This window comes from Oncorhynchus mykiss, chromosome 28, assembly GCF_013265735.2.
Source record: "Oncorhynchus mykiss isolate Arlee chromosome 28, USDA_OmykA_1.1, whole genome shotgun sequence".
Taxonomy (NCBI): Eukaryota; Metazoa; Chordata; class Actinopteri; order Salmoniformes; family Salmonidae; genus Oncorhynchus; species Oncorhynchus mykiss.
In genome coordinates, this window is record NC_048592.1 from 17,325,804 (window position 1) to 17,344,729 (window position 18,926).

The following is an 18,926-nucleotide window of genomic DNA, read 5'->3' on the forward strand; positions in this document are numbered from 1 at the left end:
GCAGCGTGGTTTCGCCCTTGAGCTGTGGGTAGTTGTTTTCTGTTTTGTGTGGATCACCTGACAGAACTGTTTCGTTCTCGTCATTCCTCGTTGTTATTTTGTTTAGTGTTCAGCTTTGATTAAATTTACAACATGAACGCTTACCACGCAGCGCTTTGGTCTACTCCTTCTTCCACCAACGAAAACCGTTACCGTCTTGACCAGGGTTTTCCCCCTCACTGTTTATTTTCCCTGAGATATCACCTTGATTATTACCTTAAACAATAGTGGAGTTTACACTGAAAGCGGTGTAAAAATAGCCTGTAGAAACTATCCGTATAATAATGACAACTAGTCATCAGCAGCAACCATGGCAGTAAATTCTGGCATGGTCACTGGCTGTCAGACCAGTGTTCAAATCGGATTTGTTTTCTTTCATATACTTTGAAGGTGTGATTATGCCTGCCCAGAGTACAAATTAGCACTTTTGGGACTATTCCATTGGTTCCATTGCATCAGGAAAGCTCAATCAAGTGCAAATTTAAGTATTTGGAAGGAAACAAGTACTAGTTGAACCCAGGTGTGCTAGGTGGAGAGGAGAAGTTGGCCTGGATATCAGACAGCCTCAGTTAAGTGACCCTGGCCGAGGAATGCATTGAATCACACCTGGAAAACAGATGTGTGGAAGGTAAGTATCCCCACAACAGCATCTACCCCCCCAGAGACACTGCTACTGATTGCACAACAAGCCCTCGACCTGTAAAATACAGGCACGACTATTACTACCATGTTTGCTCATTGCTGCTGATTGCTAGTTGTCAAAAACACCAGCTGGTCTATTTTGAAGAAGCCACTTAAAATCCCCTGGCATTACAACATAGTATTATGAGGTAAGGCGGCTTACCTGTCCTCAGTGAAGCGTCCGTGGACAGAGACGCAGAGCACCTTGGGGTCCAGGTACTCCATGGAGAACTCCTCCGCGGGCACTGCATACACTTTATACTACAGAGGAATACACAGTCAAAATGGCAACAGGAAATACAAGTATTTAATTTGAACATGAACTCACTTTTATACAGTAGGTACCCTTCCATTTACTAGAGAATATGCACACTGCAATATAAGAAAGGATGACAAAGCAGAAGAGGCTGCATTACGTGAGGATCTTGCTGCTATGCAATGGGATAATAAAAGGGTTCTTTCTCACCAGCAGCATTGAGGCTGTGGAGGTCTGTAGAAGAAGCTCGGCCTTGTGGGTAAACTGGAACACTGCAGCGCGATTGGTTCCGTCAACCGCCACACTGCGACAAAGGAAGCTGCATGGACAAGTATTGGATGAACACCCTCAATGACCAACGGTATTACAGAGCTGGAGAGCTGCGTTAAAACAGGTTTATTACACAAAATGCACACAAATTAGTTGCCAACCCTGCCTCTCGAGTATATAAACACTACTGAAGGACAGAAACGAAACATTGCACTCTCAGTAAACGTACAGTACACACACAAACCTGTAATGGCAGCTGTAGATGTTGGCTCTGGCCTGGATATGACTCTCTGATTGGCCAGCGATGAGGAGGTTGACGTTCTGGACCGTGTCTACCTCGCTAGCATACTCCAGGACCAGGATGTAGGGACCGGGTGGAGACACGCGCAGGCTCAGCTGTAACTGGGCCTACAGGACACACACACAGACATGGGGGAAGGCAAATGCAGTGTCTCAGAGTCTTACTGTCCAACTATAAAATAAAAGCCATAAACCATCACAATCAGAGGGACAAAAAGTATGTTTGTGAGCGTATTTTAGTGTGTGTGTGTGTGTGTGTGTGTGTGTGTGTGCGCAGCAGAGCCCCAGACCTACCTGTTTCCCGGTGAGCGAGGCCATCTCGGGGTGGGCTGGGGTTGGCCGGCGGACGAGGGCCTGTCTCCTCCTGCGTCTCCACTGGCTGGAGAACTGACCCTGAGAGCCCAGCACAGAGCTGAACCTGTTCATCGCCATGTGCTTATACAGCAGACAGCTGGAGGGAGGGAGGGAGGGAGGGAGGGAGGGAGGGAGGGAGGGAGGGAGGGAGGGAGGGAGGGAGGGAGGGAGGGACAGACAGAACTGCGGTCAGAGTCTGGGGATAACATGCATTTAAACAACACAACCTTGCACAGACTACATGTATGTACAGTCCATACATTGAACATATATATTGTCTGGGGCCAACATGCACCTGACAGAACTGTATGCCTTGGTAAAGAGCATTGTGGGAACACGGGGATTACTTTGTGTCTCTGTCTGCGGTGAATGTGTACGTGCAGGGCTGGGTGATCTTCTCCTGGAGGAAGGGAGCCTCGTAGTAATCACTGGGCAGCAGCACCAAGTAGTCCTGGGATGGCGGTGGAGAGCAGAGAGAGAGGAAAACACATTTATGACCTATTCCTCTACCGCTTTTTTCTCTTCGGTCACTGACAGATGGTATCACAGACTAACAGTCCTGGCCTCACCAGTAGAAGGCCCTCTGCCTGGATGCGTATGATCCATTTCCCAGGGGTCAGTGTGAAGGGCTCAGCGAAGCCGTCCCCAGGGACCGTGAGGTAGGCAGGGGAGGAGCTAGAAGGAAACACCACTTCCTTACTCTGACCTGACCCTGCAGGATATAATCAACCAATCAATGAATTAATCATTCAATCAACCAATCAGGATACAGTTAAATACAGTTAAACAAAGCAACACAAGACCTTACAGTTAACAGCACCAAGGTTGACGTGTATTAATGTAGTCTAAGACAGGGTTTCCCAACCCTCTCCACAGGGACACCTGATTTAACTGACACACCTGATTCAATTAGTCAACTAATCGCCAAGCTGTTGACGAATTGAGGTGTGTCAGTTTAGGGTTAAAACAAAAATGTCTGGGTGGGCCCGAGGTATAACATCAACGGTGTGATTAGGCACCCCATGCCATTTCAAGGTAGTAATGCAGGAATGGGCAACTCCAGTCCTCGGAGGCCTGATTGGGTTCACACCTTGGTCACTGTCCCAGCCAGCGAACTCACCTGACTCCAATAATCAACTAATGCTCATCTTCAGATTAGAACGCGCGAATTAGAGGACTGGAGTTGCTCATCCCTGTAGTAAAGCATTGCCAAACAAAAGATCACGGAAAGACTTGCATGAAACACTTTTACAGCCTATACTGTAAGTGTATCCTTCCATCTGTGTTTTTGAGGGGTGCACGGGAGATAAAACTGTTTCTGCTTGATAGGAGACGAATATGACGATGTGTGAAGCAGGAGTTAGAGAGGCAGCCTTACCTTGGCCACCTCGGACATAGGTAGCCGTTACAGCACCAGTCACACTGTCCTGGCTGCTGGGGTTAGCGTACCGCAGGACAAGTTGGAACAAGGATCGCCTTGCCTCGTCCACATGCACTGTTACTCTCACTTCACTCTGCAGGGACAGGAGTTAGACACAGCTGATGGAGGGGGGGGGTACAGTTATACTGTTAGTAGACTAGAAGGCCATGCTGGTAGACAAGGTAGAGGGATAGAAGGGGGTTAGAAAGGGAAGACGGAGCAGTAAGCTGAACAACAGAGGAGAGCAGAGCTAGCCTGGTCCCACGACCACAGGAGTAGGCAAGACAGCACAAACAGATCCGGGACCAGGCTATAGCCGAGCAAAGGGGAAACACCCATCACTTACAGTCACAGCAAGTGTGAAAATCAGGCTCGTCCACCACCAAGATCCTGGCTCGAGCTCGCCCCCTATCCCGCCGCCCCTGTGTGGGTCTGCGGGGGGTAGTGGTGACGTAGCGAACCATTATGTGGAAGGGGCCGGGGAAACCCACAGCTAACGATAGGATCACCTCTGGCTGAGGAGAAACAGGGGTGGCACCTTATTCCCTATATAGGGCACTACTTTTGACCAGAGCCTTGTCAAAAGTAGTGCACTATACAGGGAATAGGGTGCCATTTCAGACACACACCAGGGTTAGGACTGACAGGGAGAGTGGCCTGCTACTGTACAGCCGACAATCACTCCAACACACTCAAAATAAATACACTACCACCACAACAATCACCACAAAAAGCCAACACCATCCACCAAGCATATTCATCATAAGAAATGCCTGTAGCAGCATCTAGCACTTCTACCAAGAATGTACACCAGAAATGAGGCTTAGAGAAGAAGGGAAAAAAAGCCACAATTAAATAATCAAGATGTCAAGCAGGTCAGGCAGGAACAGGTTTAAGGTCAACCTATCAGCATCATCATGTGTCTTACCTGCGCTGGGGACATGATGGCGTAACCTCTCCAGCTGAATCCTGGGAACGTCTGGGGGTCGTAGCCGAAGCGTACGGGCCTGGCGTTGGGGGTGATGCCATCCTCCACCTCATACCTCAGGTGGTGCAGGCTGGGGAAGTAGTAGTTAGGTACTGGCCTGGTACAGTCAGACAGGAGGGGGGAGAAGGGGTGGAGGGAGAGAGAGTAAGAATAAAACACTTGAGCAATGTTTCATACGTTTGGAACATAATCATGGCAGTGGTGATTTAGAATGCATGAAATCTGAGGTTTTAGGATTTTCTGTTTGTGTTTTGCCATTCATCAGCATTTAACAACATTTGCTCCAATTCTTGTGAGAACTTAAGCAGCATGTCAAAAACATGTCATTGTGTTTAGTTTCCGTCCGTCCTTACTCAGTGCAGGTGCGGCCCACTACGTTCTTCCGACACTGGCACTGTCCAGACATCTCATCACACCCTCTGCCTATGGCTCCTCCCACATCACACTGGCAGCCTATCAGAGAGAAGCAGCAGGTCAATCAGGTCTTTCTGATTAACACACAACCAGAACTGATCATGAGGTCAAGCCGTGACCCGAGGTTAACTACGTATCTATTACTCAAACAATGTTTGGTCAAGAGTGACAATCTTTGTAGAATAAGAAAGGCACACCCTGCACTGTGAAACATTCAGAGGCGGAGTCTCAACACATTAGTTAGATGGATAAGATAAAGGCCGTGTGTTCATAGGAAGCCCGTCTGGTTCATGTTTGGTCAGCTGACTCACCTTGACAGCCAAAATAGTTCCTCTTCTGCAGCAGGTAGTAGCCCTCCTTGCACGTGTCACAGGTATGGCTGCACACGTCGGGCTTGCAGTAACACTGGCCACTTTTCTACAAAAGGAGTGTTGAAGTTAACGGGGAACTGCCAGTGATAGGTGAATGTTACCAAGTAAATTGGGATTTAGTCATGCAATAAAGGAATATATCCAAGACAAATGGACCTCCTAGTTAAACAGTAAGCAATTGATGGTTAAATGATTTACAATCAGTTAGTACCGTTGTGCTGGACATACTGTGTCAGCATCATAAGGCGGTATGAACAGACAGAGGTAGACAGACACACCTGTTGACATTCTCCTACCCCACTCAGGGTGCCTTTGACGCCACAGCGACACTCTGGGAGAGAGACAGGAAGCATAAAGTGAGAAAGCCTCCAAACTAATGAGTCACACATTATTGTTCAGTGATGCAACGACAATACAATAAACGCAGAATCAGAGACATTCTAGAATACAAGGGCTGTAAAAGGGAAGATGAAAAGTTGGGGGAGAGAGAGAGAGAGATAAAAGAGGGGGGGGGGGATAAACTCTGATTACAGGATTCCAGAAGCAACAAAAATCTTCTGAGCTGCACATATCCACATCAAAGGGACCAGGGGAGCCACTGCTCTCTCTTTCTCTCCCTCTTTCAGAGGACAAGACTCAGTATCCGTTCAGCCACATTAAAACCCGAGGCATTTCTGGAATATTAAAATCTCTTCTTCCCTCCATCCATATGTCTCCTGGCAGCAGGCAGGCGGTGGTGATAACATTCTTGCTGCAGAGTAGAGCTGTAACTCTAGACAGGTATCTAGACAAAGCCTGCGGCTGTTCCTACACTGCACCGGCTGGTTGAGAAGAAAGTCAGCTCTGAATTATGAGGATGACGAAGGCGATTTTAGGGCACATATTTCTTTAAGCAAGGGGTATTCTCATTTTCTTTTCCCTCCTACAACTGACACCTGTATCCCACCTCTACTGGGAGGTTATTGTTGCACTGGCAAAGATGTACTCCTTTTCCAATCAAAAAGCATTTACCTCATGGAACCACAAAGTTTTAGTGACACTGCTGTTAACAGAGCACCACACTGAGAGAAGAGAACCACACTTTTCCCTTGGGCGCTCTGTGTTACCATGTTTTCCCAAAACATCCTTAGGAGGGACAGAAAGAAAGAGTTGTTTCTGACATGCTGCCATGTCTCCTGGGCGAAGAGGCAGAGTGGTTTCTGATGTCAGCACTTCCTCAGGTTTAATAACACCGGTTATCTAATACTGCTGAAAACACTGCTGATTGCTGCCTTCTCCACACGCAGGTGTGCAGTGCAACCCAGATTTCTGGAGGGATTGGAGTTTTTCCTTTCTTTTCAGGTTTTAACAGACCGGGACACTCAAAAAGAAACACTATACTGTTACCAAGTACAGTACCAGTCAAGTACAGTACCAAGGTTTGGACACACCTACTCATTCGAGGGTTTTTCTTGATTTTTTTACTATTTTCTTACATTGTAGAATAATGGTGAAGGCATCAAAACTATAAAATAACACATACTGTATGGCATCATGTAGTAACCAAAAAAGTGTTAAACAAATTTAAATATATTTTAGATTCTTCAAAGTAGCCACCCTTTGCCTTGATGACAGCTTTTCAAACTCTTGGAATTGTCTCAACGAGCTTCATGAGGTAGTCACCAGAAACGCATTTCAATTAACAGGTGTGCCTTGTTAAAAGTCAATATGTGGAATTTCTTTCCTTCTTAATGCGTTTGAGCCAATCAGTTATGTTGTGACATGGTAGGGGTGGGTATACAGAAGATCGCCCTACTTGGTAAAAGACCAAGTCCATATTATGGCAAGAACAGCTCAAATAAGCAAAGAGAAACAACAGTCCATCATTACTTTAAAACATGAAGGTCAGTCAATACGGAACATTTCAAGAACTTTGAAAGTTTCTTCAAGTCGCAACTGGCTCTCATGAGGACCGCCACAGAAAAGGAAGACCCAGAGTTACCCCTGCTGCAGAGGAGAAGTTCATTAGAGATACCAGCCTCAGAAATTGCAGCCCAAAAAATGCTTCAGAGTTTAAGTTACAGACACATCTCAACATCAACTGTTCAGAGGAGACTGAATCAGGCATTCATGGTCAAATTGCTGCAAACAAACCACTACTAAAGGACACAAATAAGAAGAAGAGACTTGCTTAGGCCAACAAACACGAGCAATGGACATTAGACTGGTGGAAATCTGTCCTTTGGTCTGATGAGTCCATATTAGAGATTTTTGGTTTCAACCGTCATGTCTGTGTGAGACGCAGAGTTGGTGAACGGATGATCTCTGCATGTGTGGTTCCCATCGTGAAGCATGGAGGAGGTGTGATGGTGCTTTGCTTGTGAGACTGTCAGTGATTTATTTAGAATTCAAGGCACACTTAACCAGCATGACAACCACAGCATTCTGCAGCGATTACTCCATAACATCTGGTTTATGCTTAGTGGGACTATCATTTGTGTTAAAACATGACAATGGCCCCAACACACCTCCAGGCTGTGTAAGGGCTATTTGACATAGAAGGCTAGTGTTGGAGTGCTACATCAGATGACCTGGCCTCCACAATCGTCCTTGAATGAGTAGGTGTGTCCAAACTTTTGACTGGTACTCTATATCAAATTGTCCTTTTCCAACAGACTAATTAGCGATGGATGAAATATTGATTTTACATCAGGATTTCTGTTGTCTGATGCAGCAGATATCAGTAAAGTAATGTTAGCCCATTGTTCTGTACCATACAGTATGTGCTGTATCCAACTCTTCTATTCATGAACGCTAGAAAAACTGGCTACAACACATAGAATGGGACGAGGCTTCAGTCGGTTGGGGTCATATGTAGGTCACCAACCTATACAGCCGCTGGGGTTCTCTGTCGCCAGGTTCCAGTAGAGAGGTTTACACATGTCACACAGTGTTCCCTCCACGTTGGGCAGGCAGCCACAGGAACCCTGTGTCAGGACGACCCACATAGACAGACAGACACAGTAATAAAGAAAAGAGTCAACGCAAATGCTAACATCAGATTAAATGCCAGCAAATGTCAAGTATGCTTTTCCCTCAGAGACAATCTAACAGTCCCTTCTTTTGGCACTGGAGGTGCCTCGGGAACAGTATGTTATGAAGCAGACAGCTTGGAATGATTTAGAGATGGATATTTGACTCAGCATCACATGGAGACACAGTATTGGCTTGGTACTCAGCATTAAGGAGAAGGATTGGTGTAAGGACTAGTGTCCTGTCCAGGCGCTGTACTGGCGTATCAAGCTTCAGAAACCAGAGATAGGCTCCTACCTTACAGGCTGTCCTGGCTGAGACAATGCTGTTTACTTACTTACAGCATATTGGAGAACACTGTTTAAAAAGTAGTAGCTTTAATGTGGAACAAAACCCCAAAACAAAAGATTACACTTGACCTAAATCCAATTGTTCCAGTTGTGTAATACATTTCAATAACTATTCACAATGTTAATGACGTTTCCTTTCCAACTCAACATTTCACACAAAGCAAACCCCCAAGGAAGAAAAAGGGTCAAATCAGCTTCTGGAAATCCTGCGTTACTGGAGCATTGATACAGCCAGGCCGTGTTTCGTTATTTTCTTTTAATGGAAGGAAGTCGCTTTTCCTCTTTTGATTACAGTTAATTGTCATTTCCAGCGGGCAGTAAAAAAACAAACACTTCCTTGTAAACATTACCAGATACGGGGTTTAGCAATACTGTTATCAGATGTAGGAATGTGAATAGAGCACAGGAGGCTGCTGAGGGGAGGACAGCGCATAATAATGGCTGGAATGGATTGAATGGAATGGTATCAAACACATGGAGATCATGTCTTTGATGAGTTAGATACCATTCCATTTATTCCATTCCAGCCATTACTGTGAGTCCGTCCTCCCCAATTAAGATGCCACCAACCTTCTGTGGAATAGACACATGTGAACACACCAACTGATGATCACAGGCCCTTGTTTTATGACTGCAGGTACTCCCATTGCCTCAGCTACTAAAACAATCCAGATAAAAGAGGCTGAGAGTTTGCCATGTTGGGGAAGGCAAATAAATCTCATAAAGTAAAGATAAGATTTCTCAGTCAGCCATGTTGTGGGAGGCATAGGCTACGTACCGTTTGTGGATCTGCTGTGCTGACCTCTGACCCTGCTGGGTTACACTGGGTGATGGAGGCTGGAAGAAACAATGTAAATGTTTTCCCCTCAACCTACGACATGAATCGATATCCCTCAAACTCCACTCTGGACCTCAAAGCCAGTTCCACTGAATGTTTTCATTGTTCCCCTCTAACACAGGGACTGATTTAGACCTAAGACACCAGGTGTGTGCTCCTGACCTCCTGCTCTATATGTATCAACTGGGCACCAAATGTAACTAAGTGGCAAGTGTGCTAATGTAATAAGTACAGTACACTCACAAAAGCAATCAATTGCAGGTCTGTAAAACTTCACCCAAATTCTTATTTTATAAAGAGGACAGACAGCTATGCTCTAAGCATACATTTACAGAACAGTACTTTGTTAGCCAGGTCTGGACTTGAAGTAAACCTGTACCACTAGGCTGGATATGAAAACAATCTCCACACTAATACATTTTAAACATTGAATAAACCACATTGAGACAACACCCCCCTGTGAAACACAACCATCTCCCGTGGGGATGCCACATCTTAGGACCACCTCTATCTCCACATCACAAAGACGGTTTAGGTTACAGGTAGCCAATCAAAGTGTCTAGAGTATAGAGCCCGTGGTCTTTTGGGAACACACCCGGTTTCTACCACATACAGCTGAAGTCAGAAGTTTACATACATCTTAGCCAAATACATTTAAACTCAGTTTTTCACAATTCCTGACATTTAATCCTAGTACAAATTCCCTGTCTTAGGTCAGTTAGGATCACCACTTTACTTTGTTAAATGTCAGAACATTAGTAGAGAGAATGATTCATTTCAGCTTTTATTTCTTTCATCACATTCCCAGTGGGTCAGAAGTTTACATACACGGAGTTAGTATTTGGTAGCATTGCCTTTAAATTGTTTAACTTGGGTCAAATGTTTTGGGTAGTCTTCCAGAAGCTTACCACAATAGGTTGGGTGAATTTTGGCCCATTCCTCCTAACAGAGCTGGTGTAACTGAGTCAGGTTTGTAGGCCTCCTTGCTCGCACATGCTTTTTCAGTTCTGCCAACAAATGTTCTATGGGATTGAGGTCAGGGCTTTGTGATGGCCACTCCAATACCTTGACTTTGTTTTGGAGCAGTGGCTTCTGCCTTGCTGAGCGGCCTTTCAGGTTATGTCGATATAGGACTCGTTGTACTGTGGATGTAGATACTTTTGTACCCGTTTCCTCCAGCATCTTCACAAGGTCCTTTGCTGTTGTTCTGGGATTGATTTGCACTTTTCGCAACAAAGTACGTTCATCTCTAGGAGTCAGAACGTGTCTCCTTCCTGAGCAGTATGATGGCTGCGTGGTCCCATGGTGTTTATACTTGCGTACTATTGTTTGTACAGATAAACGTGGTACCTTCAGGCATTTGGAAATTGCTCCTAAGGATGAACCAGACTTGTGGAGGTCTACAAATATTTTTCTGAGGTCTTGGCTGATTTATTTTGATTTTCCCATGATGTCAAGCAAAGAGGCACTGAGTTTGAAGGTAGGCCTTGAAATACATCCACAGGTACACCTCCAATTGACTCAAATTATGTCAATTAGCCTATCAGAAGCTTCTAAAGCCATGACATTTTCTGGAATTTTCCAAGCGGTTTAAAGGCACAGTCAACTTAGTGTATGTAAACCTCTGACCCACTGGAATTGTGATACAGTAAATTATAAGTGAAATAATCTATCTGTAAACAATTGTTGGCAAAATGACTTGTGTCATGCACAAAGTAGATGTCCTAACCGACTTGCCAAAACTATAGGTTTGTTAACAAGAAATGTGTGGAGTGGTTGAAAAATGAGTGTTAATGACTCCAACCTAAGTGTATGTAAACTTCCGACTGTATGTCCTGGCCCCAGAGACCATGGTTTCGATCTCTGTGTCCACCCTCTCCCTCTAATTCTAACCTGTCTAAATAAAGCACAATAATATGAACGCATAATAAAAAAGAAAAGAAAGAAAGTGTCTAGTGAGGCAGAGGGGTTACCTGAACACTGCGGGAAGCGGAGGCCTGACCCGGCACAGCGATCACACTGCTGTCCCACCACCCCAGGGCGACACAGACACTGGCCTGATACTTGGTTACACATGGAGTCATAGGAACCCTCCCCTAAACACTGGCAGGCTAGGGAGAGAGAGACATGGAGAGGGACTGTGAGATGTCTCAGGTGAGAATGATATGACTTAGCATTCAAATCAAATGTCTCAGACGGCACAGATCATACTAAATCCTTTCAATACTGGAGTGGGCCAAGTTTGCCGTTGCTTTCTGAGTATTGTTTTGTTCAAACAACCATGGGTCAAGAATAGAAATAGAATGACTAGATTAGATTATATTTCTATGGGGTAAATGAGTGTGAATGAGTGTTGGGATTTACATGTTATTGTGGGTGAATCAATGGTATGTAGCTCTCCAGAGCTGAAGAGGAGGCTACATTAAGCCCTGTGAGATTATGCCCATCGGTTTTTCAAACAGCAGCAACAGCAAGGTCATGGAAAGGTCACTGTGGGCATATCAGTTTCTGCAATACAGTAGCCCTCCCATGGGTGCGGCCAAAACAAGAGGATTAAAACACATACCGGCACAGTCAGGGTATCCATAGTAACCAGGGGCACACTGGTCACATTGACTTCCGAAGTAGTTGACACGGCAACGGCACTGTCCGTTGGGCCCACAGACCCTGTCAGTCACACCTGCACCGTCACAGCGGCACACTGAAGTGGTGGGAAAGTTTTTACGGTTTACATCAACTACAGGTTGATTGATTTTTGTCAACAATTAAACAAAACAATTGATTTTCAAACAACTTGAACTTTCGTGAGGTCATGTTACGTGGTAAAATGAACTTCAAAGAGGATGACAATTGCTGATCTATTTCAGTTGTGGTTTCATGAGAGGGAAAGGTTTCTCACCTTGGCAGTTAGGAAAGGAGTGGTAACCTGGTCGACAGCGGTCACATCTCTCGCCCTCCACCCCTCCACGACATACGCAGCGCCCTGATGCGTCACACATCTCCAGCACCGAACCACTGCCGTCGCACACACACTCTGAACAAACACAAAGATACAAGTCAGAAGACACATGCTATTTGAGGTGTGGTTTGGTGAGAGGGAGGTGGGCGACAGGTTTCTCACCTTGGCAGTTAGGGAATGAGTGGTGCCCTGGTTGACAGCGGTCACATCTCTCACCCTCCACACCATCACGACAGATGCAGCGCCCTGACGCATCACACAACTCCAGCACTGATCCACCGCGGTCACACACACACCCTGAACACACACACATACACAAAAAGACTCATGTCAGATGGCACACAATCTCTGAATACACAAAATACCCCTTTTGGCTCACATTTCAACGCCGAAAAGTTAGATTTAGCCTCAAACATACAATGGGAAGCCCCACAGTCTTTCCCACGGCATGTGCCATGGCCAATGAGCCCTTCTTTGGCACAGTTTAACAGCAGGATATGACAAATGCATCTCTTTTAAACATATTTACACTGGCACTGACTGTGCCACTGGTGACACGAAGGGTGACAGACTGGTCAAGTCAAGCCTGGCAGAGAGAAGCATGCAAGATCTTGGCTGGTGGTTGAACTGGGCACATGGGCATTGGGAGTCAGAGAATACCTCCATTGTTTTATTTCCCCCTACCAGCGCGCTCCTTAAAAATAAAAACAGCCCTCAGACGGTTAAAGATGAAATTCCTTCTCGGAATGGATGAACACTGGATGAACACTGGAAGAACATAAATGATTGTTGTTGCCCACATTCCTAGACAAACAATGAAAATAACATACGGAGACAGACAGAATCAAAGAACTGGTATTTATATCCAGGTTTCAAATTTTAAAAAATATATATCTTTCCAATCTGGCTTTTTTCCTTTAAGCTGATTCCAGCAAGAGAGAAAACAAAGTGGGAATACAAAATCCAATCAAACGCTATTGGTCGCATACACATATTTGGCAGATGTTGTTGTGGGTGTAGCAAAATGCTTGTGTTCCTAGCTCCAACAGTGCAATAATATCTCTTCAATACACAACAATACACACATATCTAAGAAAGTAAACGAATGGAATTAATTGGTTGGTGATCATTGCTAGACAACCATTTTCAAGACTTGCCATAGATTTTGAAGTAGATTTAAGTCAAAATTCATTCAGGATTCATGTCTTGGAGTACTTAAATTCTGTACAGGCTTCCTTCTTTTCCCTCTGTCATTTAGGTTAAAATTGTGGAGTAACTACAATGTTGTTGATCCATCCTCAGTTTTCTCCTATCACAGCCATTAAACTCTGTAACTGTTTTAAAGTCACCGTTGCACCATTGGCCTCATGGTGAAATCCCTGAGCGGTTTCCTGTATCTTTGTAGAGACTGGGTGTATTGAAACACAATCCAAAGTGTAATTAATAACTTCAACATGTTCATAGGGATATTCAATGTATTTTTATTTTACTTATCTACCAATAGGTGCCCTTCTTTGCAAGGCATCGGAAAATCTCCCTGGTCTTTGTGGTTGAATCTGATGGGCCTTACAGACAATTGTACGTGTGGGGTACAGAGATGAGGTAGTCATGCAAAAATCATGCAAAACACTATTACCGCACACAGAGTGAGTCCATGCAACTTATTATGTGACATATTAAGGATTGTTTTACTCCTGAAGTTATTTAGGCTTGCAATAATCAAGGGGTTGAATACTTATTGACTCAATACATTTCAAATTCTCATTTTTTATTAATTTGTACAAATAAAATAAAAAACATAATTCCACTTTGACATTATGGGGTATTGTGTGTAAGTCAGTGTAAAAAAATCTACATATAATACATTTTACATTCAGGCTGTAACACAACAAAATATGGAAAAAGTCAAGGGGTGTGAATACTTTCTGAAGGCACTTACAAATGTATTCACCCACTTGGCGTTTTCCTATTTTGTTGCATTACAACCTGTAATTTAAATGGATTTTTAATTTGGATTTCATGTAATGGACATACACAAAATAGTCCAAATTGGTGAAGTGAAATAAAAAAAAACAACTTCAAAAAATTCTAAAGAATACAAAACAGAGAAGTGGTGCGTGCATTTGTATCTACCCCCTTTGCTATGAAGCCCCTAAATAAGATCTGGTGCAACCAATTACATAATTAATCAAATAATGTCCACCTGTGTGCAATCTAAGTGTCATATGATCTGTCACATGATCTCAGTATACATACACCTGTTCTGAAAGGCCCCAGTGTTGGCAACACCACTAAGCAAGGGGCACCGCCAAGCAAGCGGCACCATGAAGACCAAGGAGCTCTCCAAACAGGTCAAGGACAAAGTTGTGGAGAAGTATAGATCAGGGTTAGGTTATTTAAAAAATATCAGAAACTTTGAAAATCCATTATTAAAAAATGTAAAGAATATGGCACCACAAAAACCTGCCAAGAGAGGGCCTCCCACCAAAACTCACAGACCAGGCAAGAAGGGCATTAATCAGAGAGGCAACAAAGAGACCAAAGATAACCCTGAAGGAGCTACAAAGCTCCACAGCAGAGATTGGAGTATCTGTCCATAGGACCACTTTAAGCAGTACACTCCATAGAGCTGGGCTTTACGGAAGAGTGCCCAGAAAAAAAGACATTGCTTAAAGAAAAAAATAAGCAAACACGTTGTGTTTGCCAAAGGGCATGTGGGAGACTCCCAAAACATATGGAAGAAAGTACTTTGGTCAGATGAGACTAAAATGTATCTTATTGGCCATCAAGGAAAACGCTATGTCTGGCACAAACCCAGTCAGTGAAGCATGAGGGTGGCAGCATCATGCTGTGGGGATGTATTTCATCGGCAGGGACTGGGAAACTGGTCAGAATTGAAGGAATGATGGCTGGCGCTAAATACAGGGAAATTCTTGAGGGAAACCTGTTTCAGTCTTCCAGAGATCTGAGACTGGGACGGAGGTTCACCTTCCAGCAGGACAATGACCCTAAGCATACTGATAAAGCAACACTCGAGTGGTTTAAGGGGAAACATTTAAATGTCTTGGAATGGCCTAGTCAAAGCCCAGACCTCAATCCAATTGAGAATCTGTGGTATGACTTAAAGATTGCTGAACACCAGCAGGAACCCATCCAACTTGAAGAAGCTGGAGCAGTTTTGCCATGAAGAATGGGCAAAAATCCCAGTGGCTAGATGTGGCAAGCTTATAGAGACATACCCCAAGAAACTAGCAGCTGTAATTGCTGCAAAAGGTGGCTCTACAAAGTATTGACTTTTTTTTTTTTGGGGGGGGGGGGGGGGGTGAATAGTTATGCACACTCAACTTTTCTGTTTTTTTTTTTTTGTCTTATTTCGTGTTTGTTTCACACACAAAAAATAATTTTGGATCTTCAAAGTGGTAGGCATTTGTGTAAATCAAATGATACAAACCCCCAAAAATACATTTTAATTCCAGGTTATAAGGCAACAAAATAGGAAAAATGCCAAGGGGGTGAATACTTTCGCAATACACTGTATATGGTGAGATTTATAGACATTATAGATAGTGTGTGGACAGAATATGTAGTATACCCGAAGAATATGTAGGATAGAATAGTATATGTACAGATATAGTTAAATAGGATAGGCCTTGACTAGAATACAGTATACAGTGCATTCGGAAAGTATTCAGACCTCTTGACTATTTCCATATTCTAAAATTGATTAAATCGTTTTTTCCCCTCATCAATCTATACACAATACCCCATAATGACAAAGAAAAACTAGTTTTTCGAAATGATTGCACAATTATTTAAAAAAAAGAAAACTGAAAAATAACATTTACATAAGTATTCAGACCCTTTAATCAGTACTTTGTTGAAGCACCTCTGGCAGCGATTACAGCCAAAGGTTGTCTTCTTCGGTATGACACATGCTTGGCACACCTGTATTTGGGGAGTTTCTCCCATTCTTCTCTGCAGACTCTCTCAAACTCTGTCAGGTTGGATGGGGAGCGTCGCTGCACAGCTATTTTCAGGTCTCTCCAGAGATGTTTGATTGGGTTCAAGTCCGAGCTCTGGCTGGGCCACTCAAGGACATTCAGAGACTTTGTCCCGATGCCACTCCTGTGTTGTCTTGGCTGTGTGCTTAGGGTCGTTGTCCTGTTGTCCTCTGGATCAGGTTTTTATAAAGGATCTCTCTGTGCTTTGCTCCGTTCATCTTTCCCTCGATCATCACTAGTCTCCCATTCACTGCTGCCACCACCATGCTTCACCATAGGGATGGTGCCAGGTTTCCTCCAAATGTGACGCTTGGCATTCAGGCCAAAGAATCTTGGTTTCATGAGACCAGAGAATCTTGTTTCTCATGGTCTGAGAGTCTATAGGTGCCTTTTGGCAAACTCCAAGCGGGCTGTGCCTTTTTACCATAAAGGCGTGCCCAGTCTACCATAAAGGCCTGATTGGTGGAGTCCCTCAGAGATGGTTGTCCTTCTGGAAGGTTCTACCATCTCTACAGAGGGATTCTAGAGCTCTTTCAGAGTGACCATTGGGTTCTTGGTCACCTCACTGGCCAAGTCCCTTCTCCCCCGATTGCGCAGTTTGGCCGGGCGGCCAGCTCTAGGAAGAGTCTTGAATTTGAAGCTATTTTTCGGTATCTTGGATCTGTACTGACCTCGCCTTCTGGATGGTAGCGGGTTTACAGGCCGTGGCTCAAGTCCTTGATGATCTTTTTGGCCTTCCTGTGACACCAGGTGCTGTAGATGTCCTGGAGGGCAGGCAATGTGCCTCCAGTGTTGCGCACCACCCTCTGAAGAGTCCTGCAGTTGTGAATGGTGCAGTTGCCGTACCATGCGGTGATACAGCCCAACAGGATGCTCTCAATGGTGCATCTGTAAAAGTGTGTGAGGGTCTTAGGGGCCAAGCCACATTTCTTCAGCCTCCTGAGGTTGAAGAGGAGCTGTTCCGCCTTCATCACCGCAATGTCTGTGTGGGTGGACCCTTTAAGATTGTCAGTGATCTGTACGCCAAGGAAATTGAAGCTTTTCACTTTCTCCACGTCTATGTGGATGAGGGCGTGCTCCCTCTGAGGTCTCCTGAAGTTCACAATCGGCTCCTTCGTTTTGTTAATGTTGAGGGAGAGGTTCTTTTCCTGGCACAACTCTGCCATGGCCCTCACCTCCTCCCTGTAGGCTATCTCGTTGCTGTTGGTAATCGGGCCTACCACTGTTGTATTGTCTGCAAACTTGATGATTGAGTTGGAGACGTGCACGGCCACACAGTCATGGACGGACAGGGAGTACATGAGGGGGCTGAGCACGTACCCTTGTGGGGCTCCTGTGTTGAGGATCAGCGAAATGGAAGTGTTGTTGCCTAACGTCACCACCTGGGGGCGGCCTGTCAGGAAGTACAGGACGCAGTTGCCCATGGCGGGGTTCAGACCCAGGGCTCCGAGCTTAATGATGAACTTGGAAGGTACTATGGTGTTAAAAGCTGAGCTGTAGTCTATGAAAAGCATTCTTACATAGGTATTCCTCTTGTCCAGATGGGACTGGGCAGTGTGCAGTGCGATGGCGATTGCATCATCCGTGTATCTAATGGGCCGGTATGCAAATTGCAGTGGGTCAAGGGTGTTGGGTAAGGTGGAGGTAATATGATCCTTAACTAGTCTCTTAAAGCACTTCATGATGATAGAAGTGAGTGCTATGGGACAAGTAATTTAGTTCAGTTACCTTCACTTTCTTGGGTACAGGAACAATGGTGGACATCTTGAAGCAAATGGGGACAGCAGAGTTGGATAGGGAGAGATTGAATATGTCCGTAAACACTCCAGCCAGCTGGTCTGCAAATGCTAGGGATGCGGCTAGGGATGCCGTCTGGGCTGGTAGGCTTTCAAGGTTTAACATGCTTAAATGTCTTACTCACGCTGGCCAAGGAGAACGAGAGCTCGCAGTCCCGGGAAGCGGCGGGGGCGGCAGTGTGTTTTCATCGAAGTGGGTGAAGAAGATGTTTAGCTTGTCTGGAAGCAAGATGTCGGTGTCCGCGACGTGGCTGGTTTTCCCTTCATAATAGGTGATTGTATGGAGTCCCTGCCACATAGGTCTTGTGTCCGAGCCTTTGAATTGCAACTCCACTCTGTCTTTGTACTGACATTTTACATGTTTGATTGCCTTACGGTAGATTTGTACTCGACCATATTCCCAGTCACCTTGAAGTGGTTAAAATGCAGTGGTTTGCGCTTTCAGTTTGGCACGAATGCTGCCCTTCTATCCACGGTTTTTGGTTTGGATAGGTTTTAATTGTCACGGTGGGAACAACATCTCCTATACACTTCCTGATAAACTCAGTCGCCGTGTCAGTTATGTATCAATGTTATTCTCAGAGGCAACCCGGAACATTTCCCTGTCCACGTGATCAAAACAATCAGCATGAAGCATGGATTCTGATTGAGCAGACCAGAGTTTTTGATGCGCGAGTAGCACAGTCAATGTGTTGGTAAAACTTTAGTAGCATTTTCTTCAGACTTGCTCTATTATAAGTCCCCAGCTACAATAAATGTTGCTTTCAGCATGTGGTTTCCAGTTTGTACAAATTCCAGTGTAGTTCCTTGATAGCAGCCGTGGTATCGGCTTGATGAGGAATATACGCGGCTGTGATGATGACTGAAGATGATGACT

General features: G+C 44.8%; 1 protein-coding gene across 5 annotated transcripts in view; it reads right to left on the reverse strand.

Annotated features, from left to right (window-relative positions):
- The window catches only part of LOC110508648 (laminin subunit alpha-3), a 114,074-nt gene that overhangs the window by 38,848 nt on the left and 56,300 nt on the right, over positions 1 to 18,926 (reverse strand). For 4 of the 5 annotated variants that reach the window (XM_036966140.1, XM_021589330.2, XM_021589328.2 and 1 more), the window contains 17 exons: positions 12,415 to 12,549; positions 12,193 to 12,327; positions 11,860 to 11,994; positions 11,267 to 11,404; positions 9,234 to 9,292; positions 7,960 to 8,059; positions 5,372 to 5,424; positions 5,034 to 5,139; positions 4,662 to 4,761; positions 4,249 to 4,405; positions 3,667 to 3,835; positions 2,470 to 2,612; positions 2,248 to 2,351; positions 1,841 to 1,997; positions 1,491 to 1,654; positions 1,187 to 1,295; positions 884 to 981 (listed from right to left, as the gene is read on the reverse strand). In XM_036966140.1, coding sequence (XP_036822035.1) covers positions 884 to 981; positions 1,187 to 1,295; positions 1,491 to 1,654; positions 1,841 to 1,997; positions 2,248 to 2,351; positions 2,470 to 2,612; positions 3,667 to 3,835; positions 4,249 to 4,405; positions 4,662 to 4,761; positions 5,034 to 5,139; positions 5,372 to 5,424; positions 7,960 to 8,059; positions 9,234 to 9,292; positions 11,267 to 11,404; positions 11,860 to 11,994; positions 12,193 to 12,327; positions 12,415 to 12,549 — 2,062 coding nt within the window. Of the gene's footprint in view, positions 1 to 883; positions 982 to 1,186; positions 1,296 to 1,490; positions 1,655 to 1,840; positions 1,998 to 2,247; positions 2,352 to 2,469; positions 2,613 to 3,278; positions 3,415 to 3,666; positions 3,836 to 4,248; positions 4,406 to 4,661; positions 4,762 to 5,033; positions 5,140 to 5,371; positions 5,425 to 7,959; positions 8,060 to 9,233; positions 9,293 to 11,266; positions 11,405 to 11,859; positions 11,995 to 12,192; positions 12,328 to 12,414; positions 12,550 to 18,926 lie in introns of all 5 variants that reach the window. The other variant, XM_021589329.2, reaches the window with a different exon arrangement.